The sequence below is a fragment of the Solanum stenotomum genome, chromosome 2 (assembly GCF_019186545.1).
Source record: "Solanum stenotomum isolate F172 chromosome 2, ASM1918654v1, whole genome shotgun sequence".
In the NCBI taxonomy this organism is placed as follows: Eukaryota; Viridiplantae; Streptophyta; class Magnoliopsida; order Solanales; family Solanaceae; genus Solanum; species Solanum stenotomum.
Window position 1 is genome coordinate 2,399,840 of NC_064283.1, and position 17,126 is coordinate 2,416,965.

Below are 17,126 nucleotides of genomic sequence, written 5' to 3' on the forward strand. Positions count from 1 at the left end.
AAATGCTACATTCATCACGTTGAAGGCAAGAGATGAGTCTCAAGATTGGTAGACTCACCAAGCCCGCGACTTATAGGCATGTCTCACATGTGACAAACCTACCAACACCACACAATCCCCATTGGATCAGCTCACCATTCGTCGTGATCCAAGAGGACGTTACCTACAATTGACAATTTTCTACATCCTTTCAGCAGCTAAAAACATTCTTCTACAAAGGGACACATAATCTTTTCTCATATGATTTCACTCACTTGCAATTCTACTTGTACGTAGTTTAGCTCTCACTATTATCAATTTCTCCTTGTAACACACCTTAAAGCTTTAAACATTAGTAAACTATCACGAGTACAAGCTAAAATGTGGGTCATAACTCAACCCGTTCAATTTTTAATAAGTTATAATTGTGTTATTTGTTCTTTTATAACTTTTTAGTACCTAATAAAACTATAAAAAAAATTCTTTATTATGACTATATATAATTAACATATGTATAAAAAGAAGAGCAACTTTCACATATACTCCCTCCGTCCACAATTGTTTGTCAGGGTAAGGTCATGCACATCCCTCAAGGAAAATTTAATACAAGGTGTAATTTGACTAATATAACTCTACAATACCAAGAATACCAAAAGTCCACATGACTTTTCAATTGAACTACACTATCATTAAGGGCAAAATTGGAAAAAAGTGACTAATTATTTCTTGATTGTTTAAATTGACAATTAATCTTAGACATTTATTTTTAGTATACCTGCCAAACAATTGTGGACGGAGGGAGTAGCAAACAAAAAAATCATATTTGTATATTATAGCAAAGTTTGCATAATTGCGCTCCATAGCAAACATATATATGTATAATTCGCTATACATATACAATTGAAAACTATGTCTATTTCGCTATACATATATACAAAAAGAAGCAATTGTATAATTCGTGGCTCCTCTTCAGATTTGTATAATTTCGCTGGCAGGCCATTTGTATAAATTGTTGTTAGCCTCTCGTTTGTATAAATCGTTGACAAAAATATTTGTATAAAAAAAATTGCTCTCTCTTTCGCTTTATACAAACATAAATTATACATTATATTTGTATAATTTGTGTTTGTATAAAACGAGAAAGAGAGAAAGGCAAAAGAGAACTGGGCAAGGGAATATTTGTATTGTATAATTCTAAGTGTATAAGACGAATATATATGTATTTGCATGTGTATATACAATTTTCTCTCGCTTTATACACTTTATACAAACAGAAACGCAATTTATACAATTTTGTTGTATAAAGCGAGAGGCCAGCACAGAGGGAGAGTGGCGAGCGAGAATTTGGAGGGAGAGAGGCGACTGACAAACGCTTGCTACGGGGCGCAATGAAATCAAACAGAAGTTACTCCATTTATTTTAGATTATAAGTTGTCATTCTGTACAATTATCCCTAAAAAAAATTGTCCATTTGAAAATATATTTTGACAAGTTCTCCACATTCAATTTGAGGGGGTTAGGTTTTCATAGGCTAATTTTGCTACTTATGGACGACTAGGAATACCAATAAGATCTTTACAACTTTCTTTGTGATTGCTGAATTTTTAGCATTCACAATTACGAACACTTGTCTGCTGGTAAAGTATATTACATAAATGGATACAATTTCCTAAATTACATGGAAACTGTCACTCAAGAGAAAAGAGAACATATGTACATACAATCATCAATTATGCTACGAGACTGCCAAAAGTTGTGGTGTAGTGACATACTGACATAGTGACATTAATCCTCCATCCTTACCTTACATAAGTTTCGAGTTCAAACTGTTAATTTAATCTTTATTGAGACTTAAATCCTGAATTTGACTCTGATTTAACTTTCGAGCCCTTCATAATAATATGACTGTATTACAGATTTTCATGTAATACCAAAAAAGTCAAATATGCCATGAGATTGGGCCAATAAGGTAGAATAGATGGGATTTAAGAAGAATTTTCACATAGATTCATGTGCTATAAAGGTTTCGATATTTTTAGATTAAATCATAGTATTTGAGCATATATTTATCGATTTACCAGTTGATTAAGCATATCAGGCCGTCTTAGCTCAGTGGTAGAGCGCGTGGCTTTTAACCACGTGGTCGTGGGTTCGATCCCCACAGACGGCGAATTAACAAGAAATTCATTTTTATTTCCTTATATGTTCATTGTTTGACCTTACATTTCAATTCCATGTTTTCAAATTTTTTACAACTTTTTGTCTAATATTTTAGTTCTTGATTTGAACTACTCAAAATTATTTCCTTTTAATTCAGATGCTATTGTTTATTATTTTCAATTGAAGCAAAAAGTGACGATCGAGAGAGGATTTAAGGACGAACTAAGTTTGAAAAGTAATCTTCTATTTGCAACTCAAATCTTATCTCATTTGATTCAGTATTTAATTATGTTTTATTTGATTCAGTATTTTTTTTATATTGCTTTCTTACGAAGAAAGAACATAGCACACTTTTTAAATGGGTTAATTTTCTTTTTATCATAATGTAAATTCTATGTAAATCAGTACCAAAAAAGTATTGTGATGAGGTCATATATTAGTAATCATTTAAACGTTGAATATAACTTTATATTTTAAAAGCATGTCTACTTGTGAACTTTGCATTTATTTTGACGTAGTGTTGATTTAAAATCTCCAATCATCTATATATCTAAATGGGCTTTCCTCCCAAACTTCATCAGCTCTCTCTCTTTTTTCTTAGTTTCAAACATTATAGTAAATAATACTATAATATATAGTGGCCGAACTAGAAATATTCAAAATATATTAAAAAATACAAATAGAAAAAATCAAGAAGATTTAATATCTCATAAATAATTTTACCATTATACAAGAAGATTCAACTTCCACTTTTCTTTCTCTACATAGTTAAGTTAATGGATCGGATATAGAGTAAAGGCCTTACTTAAAAAGAAGAAGATAAAATCTAAAATGTAGAAAGCTTAGCAATGAGTAATGTTTGAATGTTGTAACTTATACTCTTCTTTTTTGGGGGTTCGAACCCCAATTATTGAGGTAAAGTTGTGGATAACTCTCCAATTGATCTACACCTCTTGTCAACAAATTAAATTATTAAGCTCTCTACCAATACATGGACAAATTACTTAACTACACTCCTTTACTTACCTTAATATCCATTTATCCCTACTTATTTCAAAAATCCCTTATTTACCTATGTATCCCGTGCACAACACTATGTATCCCGCATGTATCCTATGCACAACGCTATGTATCCCGCTATGTGGAATGTATCAAACATAATGTATCCCATGCACAACGCTATGTATCCCGCTATGTGGAATGTATCAAACCTAATGTATCTCGTGCACAACGCTATGTATCCCACAAATATCATTTTTAAGGGATTTTTGATAAATAGAAAACTAGAAGGGATATGATGTTATTTAGTACTTATAATATGTGGTTCCTATAGTTTATACTTTATATTAATATCCTTCATTAAGTTTCAAACATTTTACAGATTTTTCACTTGTTGTTCGATGTAGATATTAAGCTAGTGTTTAGCCATAAATTTCCAAATATTTTTGGCAAATATTATTTGAGTGAAAATTTGGGTGAATTTCACCATGTGTTTGGCCATAGTATTTGGGAAACATATTTGACTTTTTAGAAAAAATGTGATTAATATCCATAAGTTTTAAAAACTATCAAAACTAACCATAAGTTTGTATTACAAGTCAATGGATCTTCGTTGCAACAAATAACAAGCAGTGTCCATGACACTGGAGCAATGTGGTAGTTTGGAGTGAGTGCACCAAGCATTATTCCATACATCTAGACAAAGCACATGACTTTGTTACCCTGGGTCAATTGTTCATCATTTTCATCAATAACCATATCATCACTTTCATATTCACTGAATATTCATCACTACTTTGGTGTTCATGAAAAAATAATACAATGCAAACAATTACTATAGAGGGTGTTTTTGTAAAAGAGAAAAGTTTGGTGTAAAATTTTAATTTTTAAAAGATTCCAAATAATGAGATTTGGCCCAAATACTAGAAAAAACTAGTATTTGGGAATTTGGGATATTTGTCAAATAATAACAAATTGTATGGACAAACACTATTTGCTAAATTTTTTCCCAAATATTACTTGGGAAATCTATGGCCAAACGGGCCCTAAGACTCAACTAAATCCAAATTCACGTCAGAAAACCTCACAATGAAGGTAAAGTGATTCCTAACAAAGATGATTTCAAACTCATAACTCAAATTTCAGACCTGTAGTTAAGAATGAATGAGTACTTGTTGTACTTTGCTCGTAACTATTTTTTATTCCTTTAGTTTCAAACTTTACAAAAAGGAAAAATGTACTTAATTCGAGTTAAGGGTCTATCGAAAACAACCTCTTTATCTTATAAAGGTAAGAGTAATGTCTGTGTACATTATACACGGCACTCTACATACCCCCACTATTTAGACTACACCAAATATGTTATTGTTTCACTTTTCTTTCTCCACATAGTTAAGTTAATGGATCTATAGGAAAGGTCCATCCAACTCCATTACATCAAAAGAATTGAAACTTAGAAAGCTTAGTAATGAAATGTTTGAATCTTCAACTTTAATTACTTTCTCTTATGGCTAAGAGATTACTTGTCAACAAATTATACCATCTCCCCTCCTTCCTAAAGTTGGAATTTACTTTTACTTTATGCCTACATTTGCCCTAATAATTCCTAAAGTGGAAGTTCACTTTATTGTTTTGTGTAGGGTGTCTCTTGCCACAAACACAAATTCTAAAGCTTCTCTTTAATTTATCTTTTACTTGCATTTAGGAAAATTAAAAAACCTTGTAGGGACTTGTTGTCACATTCAGACTAAAGATGCAAAAGTGATTCCTTAGCATAGAAGGATAAGCTATTCAAACCACTTAGATTTTCAAATATCCTAAAGAATTATATAACTAATGATCATCTTTTCCCCTTCCTCGAGTCATAATTAAGATTAAATGATTAACTCGTACTCGATGTTAACATCAAATTATTATTAATTATAACATTATTAGTGACATAATTGACATGAGAATATATATTGTAATTGATTATAATTAAGCGATAGTTATAGTTTTATGTAAAAACACATATTATGTGTTTATTGAATTGGTGTAAATATCGAATATGAGTAAAAAAAAATCGAGTTGAATTGTTTTATTTTATTAGTTTGATATTTGAGGGGTCTTCATAGATTATTTTCAAACTCAAAAAGAAGGTTTTATTATCATAATATGTGAGTAATGAGCATGATTACTGTTTACACTTTGTGGTGATAATTGACTAAAACATATCTTCTGCTTTTAGACTGATTGAAAAAGTAACAACATTTTTCTTGTTAAAAATAAATAAATAAATAAGTACTCACTTTTTTAGACTACTCATTATCAAAGTGGAGAAAGTTCAAACGAGGCTTAAGGAGATAATATATGTTAAAGTCATTAATTAGATCGAACGTATTTTGTTTCAATCATATGTGCACATCAATTATTTTATTGTGTATCTTGTACATTCAGTTAGAAAATATATCGATAACTAACTATTACACATAATATATGTCACATTTTATTATCACATAAGTAGGATCTAAGCCTTGATTTTTCAATATTCATTTCAATTTCTTCATTGATCGCGAAATTAAATCATACACTTTGGTGGTTAATAAAGTGATTTAAGAATTATGAAGTTTCATATCTAAATTTCATCGAAAATAAAGTTTATTTTAGATAATCTATTCTCATATATTTGAACATTGATAAATAGAGTTAGCCGATATGTATGTTGATGGAATGACACAGTCCCATGCACCTTTTAATTTAAAATATTTATTAATTCCCACAGAATTTATGATTCAAATTTAAAATTTAAAATTTTGTTCTCTCTAACAGTAGAAGAATCCAAACACCTTTGAAGCTTCTTTTGTATGCTCTGTTTTTGTACTTCGTACTTCAAAAAGCTATCTCTATTTATACTTCTTCTCCATCAATCATTTCCATTAAAAAAAAACAAGCTTTTCAAAACAAAGCATCCTCATCCATGGCTAATTTACTTCACAATTCTTCCTTCTTCCTTCTTCTCTGCCTCTTGTATCTCGTACTCGTCGCGAGTAAGCTCTTTTACTCTTTAATTATGCATTCATATTGTTATAAATCAACCAAATTACATGTATTTGTCTATATTCATCGTGTTCAGTGTAATTTTTCGACGAAGGAGATTCAATTGAACAGCTCGTAAATCATTTTTTTGCTTTTTTCTTTCTAGTTTGTTTACTAATTATATGCTAATATTACAGAATCACAGTCATTTATCGGTATAAACTATGGCCAAGTTGCGGATAATCTACCGGCGCCGGAGGCAACAGCCAAGTTACTACAATCAACTTCAATTCAAAAAGTCCGATTATACGGATCCGACCCGGCAATTATCAAAGCTTTAGCAAATACCGGTATCGGAATCATGATCGGAGTAGCCAACGGTGATATTCCGCCGATGGCATCAGACCCGAACTTTGCTAAAGGATGGCTAAGTTCAAATGTGCTTCCATTTTATCCGGCGAGTGAAATTATTGTAATCAACGTCGGAAATGAGGTTATGTCTTCAAATGACCAGAATCTGATGACGAATTTGTTGCCGGCGATGCAAAATTTACAAAAAGCCCTAAATGATGTTTCAATTGGAGGGAAAATTAAGGTCTCTACGGTTCATTCTATGGCGGTTATGAAGCAATCGGATCCTCCGTCTTCTGGAAGTTTCGACCCGAATATTGGGGATTTGTTGAAAGGATTGTTGGAATTCAATAAAGCTACTGGTTCTCCTTTTGCCATTAATCCTTATCCGTTTTTCGCTTATCAGAGTGATCCTAGACCTGATACTTTAGCTTTTTGCTTGTTTCAACCTAATGCTGGTCGAGTTGATGCTGGCACCAAGATTAAGTACACCAACATGTTCGATGCTCAGGTAAAGAAACTTTATACTATGCAATTTAACTGATTATTTGCAAGTTATTATGCGATTTTCAGGTTACTATATCAGGCTTGATATGCTCTGTATATCTGTGTGCGTTCCCCTCCCTAGACCGTGCTGGTGGGATTACACTGAGTATGTTATTGTTGTTGTTGTATATCTGTCTTGATATGTTTACTTGTTGTACGTCAACATAACATAGACCACATATGCAACACTATAAAGATTGAATTTTTTCCAAAAGATAACCGAGATAAACATGCACGTTTTTCTTATAAGAGAGACTTACGAGTGCTTGGAATTGATGTGAACTTTGATAAGAATAATACATAATGAACGAAAATGATGTATATAAATGATACCAACTAGTGTATCCTGAAAAGTTCACTTCTTGTTGTGTTACACTTAAATTAGATTGGTTATTTTATAGAAGTACTCTCTTTAGTTTGGTTAGTAACTTGTTAATGTAATTGTGTGTTTGACTTAGATAACACGGTTTTAGAGAACTTATATCCTCTTAGATGTAATTTGTAGAGTAGAATGCATACAAATCATTCATATAACTAGTTTAGGATTGAAAATAGTTGATTAATTGATTGACTGACTGCCTATCCTCTTAGATCTAATTTGTAGTAAAATTTACATGATGTTTGAAAATAGAAAGTTTACTTTCAATGAATGAATGGATGAGTTGCTAAGATGAGCTCAAAGTTTTAGAATTTGAGTCATGTCATTCATCTTTACATGTTGAGGGTATTTCGTAGGTGTTTTTGAAATTGAATAACCTAATTAAGTTGGATGTATGCAGGTGGATGCAATAAGAGCAGCGCTTAACGCTATGGGATTCAAGGAAGTAGAGATTGTGATTGCGGAAACAGGGTGGCCTTATAAGGGAGACAGCAATGAAGTTGGTCCAAGTATTGAGAATGCAAAGGCTTACAATGGCAATTTGATTGCTCACTTGAGGTCAATGGTTGGTACCCCTTTGATGCCTGGCAAATCAGTAGATACCTATCTCTTTGCCATGTATGATGAGGATCTCAAACCAGGACCAACTTCTGAGAGATCCTTCGGACTTTTCAAGCCTGATTTAACCATGAGTTATGATGTTGGACTTTCTAAAGCCAACAACCAGGTAAGAGAATCACTACAAGAACTCAATTATCTTGTTATTCAATATGCTTGTAAAATATGCATTGCACTGGTCTGTAGTAAGTGTGAAGTTAAAGGTGGACAAGGTAGACCTATAATTACATGAAATGTAATTGTCTAGAAAGACGTATCGTGGAATTTATACAGACGGCTACTCTTTATAAGCCATGCCAATTAGTTGTGATTAAGTTTCATGTTAGTATGTTTATTCCAGGTCCAATGTTTTCTAGGAGTCTCTTAGTCATCATGTCAATAGAAGATATAAAGAACTCCTAGTAATTTTATTTTATATTATATAATATTGGACTGAGATGAGCTATATAGAGTGACCTTGATAGTGAAGATTTATGTAGCTACCTTGTCTTCAATAGACGCGTAACTGTTATAATTTCTTGTAATTTTGTGATTACTAAGGTCTGAGATGAGTTTTTTGTTTTTTCGAAGGTTCCAACACCAAAAACTCCGGTGTCTCCCTCACCAAATGCATCCCCAAAAGCTCCAGTGACTCTCTCACCAAATCCAGCACCAAAAGCTCCGGTGACTCCCACATTGGTTCCAACGCCAAACACCACGGTGACTCCCCTGTCACCAAAGACAGAGAAAAGTGTTAAAGCAGGTGTATCAGATTCTCAATCGCAAGCAAATATCAACGTGGGGATGCTTGTTTTGAGCCAAATACTGTGGTACCCCATGCTGCATATGCGATAAATCTCTTTACCAAATTCAGTAAAGAATCGTTTGAACTGACAGCATCCCTCTCATCAACAAATCCTAGTAAGTTGCTGATCAGTTTTGTCTTCTGTCGGGAAATCTTAGTAGCTCAGTTGGTTGGTTACATGCAACTTTCACTTTGTTGGTGAGAGTTCGATTCCCCCCACCTTGTAATATCCTCCCTCGTCTGCCCTTCCCGTACCTCAGTTATCCAAGAGAGAATTAAGTACTTGAGAGCAGAGGCAATTTGTAATATCAGGTAGGATAGCTTTTGTGGAAATGTTTTCCTCTTGTTCTTGTTATTTGTGAAGTGGATGGTGTATATTTTGCATGAATAAATTGATCACGCAAAATACAGATTCTATTACATGTTAAAGGAATTTATAATTTGATTCCTTACCTATATGTCAAAGAAATTGTGATGTTTTGGTTGCTCTTAGGGGTGTTTGGATTGGCTTCTTTTAAATGACTTATAAGTTAAAAGTCAAAAGTCATAAAATAGGGAATCTCAACTTCTGATTTTAAAAAGAAAAAGTACTTTCAAGCTGTTTTTATATTATCCAAACACTTTCAAAACAAAAAAATACTCAAAAGTCAAAAGTCACTAAAAATAAGTCAATTCAAACACCCCTTAATATCACCAACAATAAGTCACCATCATCCTTCCTTGGCTTTAGGATGTCTAGGCGCAAACACTTGAGTTTGAGGCAATGGTCTATGAGAAACAGATTCTATGGCTCCATAAACACCATTAGGGTGGGCTTGTGTCATTCGGATTGGATATGCAATTTATGATTTGGATTTTTGGTTTACGGATCGAAGAAATTACAATTCAATTCTCATCCAACTAACTTCGGACTGAATTGAATTTTTTAAGATCGGTTTGGATATTTCAAAATTTTGGTTTTGACCTTTAAGCAAGTCATAACAATTAGCAAATTCACCTGATAATTTGCTACTTTAAATTTATAATTTTCTACGGCTAACAAGGATTTAGCCCATCCTGCCGCTCATGTAATTTCATATTGAACTTAATAGTATAATGGATTTTATAATTTGCGTGTGACCTTTATATTTTAACAGTAAGTGCTCTGTGAATCAATTTTAGCGTACAAATAAAGCTAGACATCAATTATTATCAACAAGTTCCGTTATCGTCCAGCGGTTAGGATATCTGGCTTTCACCCAGGAGACCCGGGTTCGATTCCCGGTAACGGAATTTATTTTTTATATATATATATAGTTTTCATTCTTTTTCCTGTTTTAAAAAATAAGTTTTCACGTGAAAATAATATTTTTGATATTGAAACTATACACAAATTTATTCCTGCCTTATAAGATAGAAAAAGTATTTTTGAAAGATTTCAATTTCTTTAATAATGTAGTATTATTTAAACTCAAAAAAGAAAAAAGAGACTTCTTGAAATAAACAAGATCTTCCTCCGAGGAGACAATATACTTAAATGATCTTGACCCCCAACTACCCAAAACAGAAAAAAAAATATATCTCCTAAGGCAGACATCTATTCTGATTATTATTTTTTTATATGCTGGTAGCTTTGCTTTCAATTTATATATATATATATATATATTTACCGACACCCCAAACAATAAAGGTAAAGTGGTTCCCCTGATTTTTTTGGGGTGCATGGGTGGACACTTAATGGGATCACTTGAGTTCAATTCTCACTTTAGCATTTTCTAAAGGAAAAGACATCAAATTCCCCTTGAATTTGACACGAAAACTTACTTTAGTACTTAAACTACACGGGTGTTTAAACTCCCGTGTAGTTTAAGTACTAAAGTAAGTTATCCAACCAAGTTCAGGGTTTTTTTTAATGTATTTTCTCTTTTCTAAAATTTTATTTGACACTTTAGTAGTTAAGAGTCCATTTTTATTTCTATTTTGGTTGTTTTTTCCTTCTTTTTTAAAAAAAAGAGAGTTATACCGAAAACTTTCTAGTCTAGTGAGTAAAATGATGTAGACATGTCAATTGAAGAAAAACAAATTAACATGTCTATATTAAAAATATGTCTGTTAATTGAAGAAAAACAAAATTAACATGTCTATATTAAAAATATGTCTTTGTTATTTGAAGAAAACAGATTAACATGTCTATATTAAAGATAGTGGTACCCCTATACTATTAATTTTTGTGTACGTCTCTGTTTAGACTACACTTATAAAATTATACGAAATATGTTAGTGTTATTATTGTACGTGTGAAATAGATTTTGTGCATTAGAAGTAAGATATGTATGAGATCAAATTAAAGTCAAATCTAATATTCAAGAACAATCAAAAGAAAGCCACAAGCTAAGCTTTCTTTTTCATTTTTCAAACTTTAAAACTTTGAATCAAATATAATTAATAAATGCAAGAGATTATTATTTAACATGTCAAAGTCAATCTATAGGCTAATGACATATGGATTTTTTTGTTCATCTTCTTTGCAACTTCTAAAGATATTAACATATCAATATGAGCTATTTTGGAGATGAATTTCCTCCTCCTCTTTCTTTGATTGCAATTTTCGCGATTATCATCGTGTACATGATGATTTGTTACCTCGTTCTTGATCTAATCGATCAACAACAAGACGATCCCAACGATGATATAGATGTTGTTCGTGACTCGGGTTTATCTCTTGAAGAGTTGCAAGAAATCAATTGTTTCTACCTCAAAGGACAAGTGAATTACTCAATATGTGCTATTTGTTTGGATGGTTTTGTTGATGCAGAATTGTGCAGAAGTTTTCCAGCTTGTAACCATATGTTTCATGCTCAATGTATTGATCCTTGGTTAGCCAAAAAACCTACTTGTCCAACTTGTCGAACTCCTTTTAGACCACGATTTTCATTCTTAAAGTAAGAAACTAATCTAGTGATATCAGTGACAATGAGAATCTTTCTTGTCTCCTTTTGTCCCCTTCCCCAATTCTTTTTTAAGAAAAAAAAAATACTATACTTCTACGTGTAGCATTAATATTCATACGATAAATTCATAAATATTTCAGCCTAATATCAATAATGTAAACGAAGAGGACAAAATTTACAATTATTTTGTAGAGGCAACAGATTCAAATATAGGCCATTTTGATTTTTCAACATATGTAGACATAGAATATGTTTCAAATTCGCATTTAGTGTGTGAATTAAACAATAAATACGAGGTTGTAATTCTTGTTTCAATGTACGTGAGTGAATATACATTGATCAAGTGTGAACATTCACGCATTTGTCATTGATGTTACTCAACAATCAACAACCCTAAGGTATGGCATGGGGCTCAATAATATTTTTATTAGTATCATTTTCTTACTCCTATTTATTACAAGAGCATGGAGTTCAATGATTATCTATGTCATGTAAATCTTTTTTCAAAAAACCCTATCTATCCAAATGAGTCCCTCTGCTGCTGAACTCCTATCCCCTCTTTTTTTGGTTGCTATTATCGCGATTATCGTGGTACATATGGTAGTTTGTTACCTTGTTCTTGATATGATTGATCAACAAGTAGATTCCAACGATGAGATATCTCGAATGGATGCTTATGACTCAGGATTATCAGTCAAAGAGTTGCAAGGAATCAGTTGCTTCTACCTCGAAGGACAAGCTAATTCATCGATGTGTGTCATTTGCTTGGATAGTCTATGTGAAGCAGAATTGTGCAGAAGTTTTCCACCTTGTAACCATGTGTTCCATGCTCAATGTCTTGATCCTTGGTTAGCCAAAAAAACAACTTGTCCAACTTGTCGAACGCCTTTAAGACCATAATTTTCACTCTCATCAGAGTAAGAAATTAACTGTACCTTCAACATTCATATACTGTTTACTTGTATTATGTCTACTCATAAGTTCATAGTATTCCCCAGCTTTTGTCACTACTAAAATGACTTGTTACATGATGTAAATGAAAGATATACATTATTTTTCGCCTTTTTGATTCTTATAGTCAATGATGACACATGAACAGATGAAATGTATAGTTACTGGGATTAGCTAGGCCGGGGAAGGCATAAAGGTGTTTGCAACGACAACTATTACTACAACATTCAACAGCATGAACATAGGCACATTCAGAATGTAGAGTCGGATCCCTTGATATGTATACATAATTCGAGCTGAAAGCAATGGAATCCACAGAAACTCGACCTACATTTGATTAAAAGACACAAACACATTTGGTCCGGAGGCATAAAGGTGCTTCCAACGACAACTATTACAACAGTCAACAGTATGAAGAGAGGCAGAGGCAAATACAGAATGTTGAGTCAGAGGATTCGAACATCAATGTGATCCTTGTATATGCATACATTTTTATTTCTATTTTTTGGCAATATGTATACATAGTTCGAGCCCAAATCAATTAGTTCCATTGAACCCAAAGAACTCGTTCTAGATCAGCCTCGGAGAATGAAAGTTGAACAATAAACATAACAACTGCATAACATACACAGACATAAAGCTGCTCCAGCAAATTCAAAAGCCACATTATAATTATTGATAAACCTCAACAATCTCAGGTATAGCATGGAGCTCAATGACTAGCTGTGCTATGTTATCGCCAACTTTCACCTCGAAATCAACATCAGAATGGTTGAACAGTATCACGAAAACGGGATTTTTGTCTAAATCAACCACTCCACCTCCAACATCAATGGAATGATGCCAAGACAAACTTGATCTTGCAGCTACACATATGAAACAAAAGCAGAACCTTTAAAGACAGGTTATGTCATTGTAAAACAAAAATGAATACATTCAGATAAGAATGTTGCAGCATACCGACACGACCATAGGTTCCTGGAGGTAAGTCTATGCTTAAGTCAGTGTCAATTTTTGCCTTGCCTCGAGCTGGAACCATAACGTCCCTTGCACTACGAACAAATTAACAATCATGAAAAGAAACAATAGTTGCTCAAAGATTTGAATCTATTATTTGTACTTATTTAGCGAGTTTTTAACACATATACAAGGTCTAAGCCAAAACTACTGAGCTCATGCTCGACTGAAGCCCTATCTTTTCTACTAGATCCGCGTTTGTTATCAAACAGTTCTGCTACAGTTTGAGACCATAAAAATCTTATCCATGATAGCAATCACTGTGCCTGATAATACTTTTAGCAGTGTCCAAACTTAACATATTTATATATAAAAGGGCATATAAAGCCATTTTCTTATCTGTTTTTCTGTCAAGAGTAGAAAATGTACAGTTACTTCTATCAGTTGCTGAAGAAAGAAAAAAACATAATAAATCTCTCCCCATGTTCCCTGGACCGCGTTGCGGATCAGGGGAAGGCAAGAGTTAGCCTCAGTACTTCCCATCAATCACGATATTCATCTAACTAGCACTGATAGAGACTCTTTTATGTATCGGAATTAGGCATCCATCTTGTCAATAATCTATTCGTGTTCGATTCTACTCTATAAATAATGAATAGTAATAAACACCAGGTTAAACAGGGATAACAAACCATTTCCTTTTCATTATCAATATAGAATCTCCTAGAATCGTATTGGTAAAATACTTATCCGCACCTGATGTTTACCCCTTATCCGATTTGCTTCAGCAATAATCCATTTGTTGGTCACACGTAAAGTTCACCAAAATTAGCAATTTAAAATGCAGTTGCCGTAACCAACATAATTTGTTAGACAATTAAACTCCAACACTTTTGACCATTTACCAAAACCAACTCTCAAGCAAAATACTTTACCAATATTAGACACAACTTAGGACAAAAACATTTTATTTATCATTATCAAGACATTTTTTTGGTTTATGTGTCCGGTGTCCACATTGGAGCTCAAAGGAGGAATCTAGATTGTAGCGCCCATTTGGGTGGTGCTCACAACAAGATTTTCTCTATATACAAGATTTAAACTCAAGACTTCTAATTAAGGGTGAAACAGTCTCAGTACTGCACCATAACTCATGTTGGTATCATTAAAACATCAGCATACGCAAGACCCTTGTGGTCCGATCCTTTTGTGGACCCCACACATAGCGGGAGCTTAGTGTACCAGAACGATTTTGCTATTATTAGATCAACAGTTATAGTCAAGAAACTAAATACTACTAATTTGTACCTGAAAAGATCATAAGCTGCAGAATGAGGAAACTTTCTTTTGGGCAAAGTGGCCTTTTCTGATAATCTTCTCACATTCAAGAATGGTATATAACTCTTTATGACTTCACAAATATCAACTGATCCATTTTGGACTGCAAAATTTGTCAACTTTTTTTCCTCTGCCATAATCAGTAAATTAGATTACAAAACAAGAAAATTGTTTACAATTTGAATTTGCAACTATGAGTGAAGACTAATGTACAGATCAATGCTCAATTTAAACTAATCTCTGTTTAATTTTTAATTATTATTCTAACAACTCTGTGTCCAGCTAGCGGATTCTAATTTATGGAAAAGTTAAAAAATAAAATAAAAAATGACTCCTTTCATAGTAACGTCAACGGTTTTTGGATGATTATGTATGATTACTGTGTTAGTTGAATGATTGTCTTTTGGGCAAATTATTTGTATATTATACAGACAAATATTATAGGAGCTGAGTACGGAGATAGGAGGATAAGGATGTTGGGATGGGGCAAAGATCGGTGTATTGAAGGGTGGAGAGTACACAATCAAAATTATATGACACGTAAAGTTGATTCACTCGGTCAAGTTAACATACTATGTGTCGATCCACCTAGGCTAAAATTTGGGGCGTGACACCTGGCCCAAGTGGAAATGTCAAATGTGCTTGTAGAGCTTGTTTTCTCTGCGTTTATTAGAGAAGTCATTTTCCTCATTTTTAAGGAACTTGTTTTGTTAAGAAAGATATTTTTCAAAAGTTTTGATCAATTTTACATGAAAAATACTTTTTAATGGTAAGGTGAAACATGATTTTTTAATTTTTCTAATCACAATTAATAAATTTTTAATACAAATATAAAATTTAAACTAAAATTATTAAATTTTGTTAAACCCATACTTACACTAGTGACTCTCCCCCAGACTATTTGGATCATATATACTCTCTAGTATAAGTATCAGTACTCGTATTGATAAAAAAATAAATTAAATATCTAATAAAATAGTTAAATACGAGTAAATTAGATTAAAAAATACACCATCAAAGAATTAACGGGAGAAAAAAAGTAGTACTACTAGGATAAACCTTGAGGTAGCTAGCACAAGGTATTTTACTATTTTATATATATTTTTTAAAATGCCCCCCCACCCCCCCCAAAAAAAAAAGGAAAAATCAAACGGCTACTTATTATGTAATTTTTTTTTATTTCGTTCGATGCCCGATATTCAATATTCAATATTCTATATTCACTTTGAATTAATCCGACTAATTCGGTAAAAGAATCCAATTTAGGAATAAAGTGCTTCCGATCAATCAAATAATATAAATAAAGACATAAGAAATAAATCTTTTACAAAGCATCTACCATACTCTTTTATAGAATATATATATATAGTTACGTGTCACAAAGAAATTGCCTTTGGGAAAAGAAATTCGTGTGATATAATATTATTTTCTTTTAGAATATTATAAAAGCATAACATATTACAATATATTTGTAGAAAAAAATAAGTTTAAAATCCATGTAATATGCATTATGATTAAGGATGCGAGTGGCATCATCATAATTCTTTCTTATCAATACAAAAGTCCTTTGTGAAACCATTTTTAAAAATTGCTTATGTCCTTCCAACAACTATTTTGGATTATATTGAAGGAGAAAAGATTAAGGCATATATTAACTCATCTTCTATGGACATGTAGGATCCATTTCAAAGAAAAAATAATGGGCTTTGAGGATGCACCATTGCTAGCATATCTTTTTTCAATTATGTAAGTCTAAACATATTGAAGTTTGACCTTATCAGCTTTGAATTTGATATTCTTATCATATAGTTCTTTTTTTTAAACATAAATTTAAAAATGAATTGCTCGTTAATGTTGAGTATATTTGAAGCTAAACTAAATGTCAGTGATGCAAACCCTATTTGTGTTGTTAGCATCCCTCAAATTTCAAGAGTTCATACAAAGGTTGAGTCCAACAAACTTGTCTTCATCAAAGTAAACGACAAATCAAATATATGGAATCTTTAGCTCGAACAAATGAGATTTCTTGACATTTTATTAAAATTTAAGGGATCAATATCATGTATTTTTAAAAAACATGTTTTTAAGAGTCTGATGTCAAATTGAAATACTAAGTATT

General features: G+C 32.4%; 2 protein-coding genes and 2 non-coding genes across 5 annotated transcripts; 3 read left to right on the forward strand and 1 right to left on the reverse strand.

Annotated features, from left to right (window-relative positions):
- The first annotated feature begins 2,077 nt into the window (after nucleotides 1-2,077).
- On the forward strand, nucleotides 2,078-2,149 carry TRNAK-UUU (transfer RNA lysine (anticodon UUU)). Its single transcript has one exon. It is a non-coding gene; the product is annotated as a tRNA-Lys (tRNA).
- Nucleotides 2,150-5,941: 3,792 nt separating this feature from the next.
- On the forward strand, nucleotides 5,942-9,188 carry LOC125855341 (glucan endo-1,3-beta-glucosidase 7-like). Of its 2 annotated transcripts, XM_049535062.1 has the most exons (5): nucleotides 5,942-6,057; nucleotides 6,090-6,164; nucleotides 6,351-7,015; nucleotides 7,830-8,156; nucleotides 8,618-9,188. In XM_049535062.1, exons 1-5 carry the CDS (start codon nucleotides 5,982-5,984, stop codon nucleotides 8,879-8,881), a joined length of 1,407 nt encoding a protein of 468 aa, XP_049391019.1. In that variant the 5' UTR covers nucleotides 5,942-5,981; the 3' UTR covers nucleotides 8,882-9,188. The 2 variants fall into 2 exon arrangements, with proteins under 2 accessions (XP_049391019.1, XP_049391018.1); XM_049535061.1 differs by having other exon boundaries at nucleotides 5,943-6,164.
- Nucleotides 9,189-10,031: 843 nt separating this feature from the next.
- Nucleotides 10,032-10,103, forward strand: TRNAE-UUC (transfer RNA glutamic acid (anticodon UUC)). Its single transcript has one exon. It is a non-coding gene; the product is annotated as a tRNA-Glu (tRNA).
- Nucleotides 10,104-13,166: 3,063 nt separating this feature from the next.
- LOC125855283 (deoxyuridine 5'-triphosphate nucleotidohydrolase-like) lies at nucleotides 13,167-15,255 on the reverse strand. Its single transcript, XM_049534994.1, has 3 exons — nucleotides 14,978-15,255; nucleotides 13,673-13,764; nucleotides 13,167-13,578 (listed from the first exon to the last, which is right to left on the reverse strand). Exons 1-3 carry the CDS (start codon nucleotides 15,142-15,144, stop codon nucleotides 13,385-13,387), a joined length of 453 nt encoding a protein of 150 aa, XP_049390951.1. The 5' UTR covers nucleotides 15,145-15,255; the 3' UTR covers nucleotides 13,167-13,384.
- Nucleotides 15,256-17,126: the final 1,871 nt, after the last annotated feature.

Excerpts from the sequence above, each read along its gene's own strand:
- LOC125855341 (XM_049535062.1), top strand. The coding sequence starts at position 5,982 with ATGCTCTGTTTTTGTACTTCGTACTTCAAAAAGCTATCTCTATTTATA. Across the intron at positions 6,058-6,089 it reads CCATCAATCATTTCCATTAA|CATCCATGGCTAATTTACTT; the intron begins AAAAAAACAAGC and ends ACAAAGCATCCT. Across the intron at positions 7,016-7,829 it reads CCAACATGTTCGATGCTCAG|GTGGATGCAATAAGAGCAGC; the intron begins GTAAAGAAACTT and ends GGATGTATGCAG.
- LOC125855283 (XM_049534994.1), bottom strand. The coding sequence starts at position 15,144 with ATGGCAGAGGAAAAAAAGTTGACAAATTTTGCAGTCCAAAATGGATCA. Across the intron at positions 13,765-14,977 it reads GCAGCTTATGATCTTTTCAG|TGCAAGGGACGTTATGGTTC; the intron begins GTACAAATTAGT and ends ATTTGTTCGTAG. Across the intron at positions 13,579-13,672 it reads AGGAACCTATGGTCGTGTCG|CTGCAAGATCAAGTTTGTCT; the intron begins GTATGCTGCAAC and ends TCATATGTGTAG.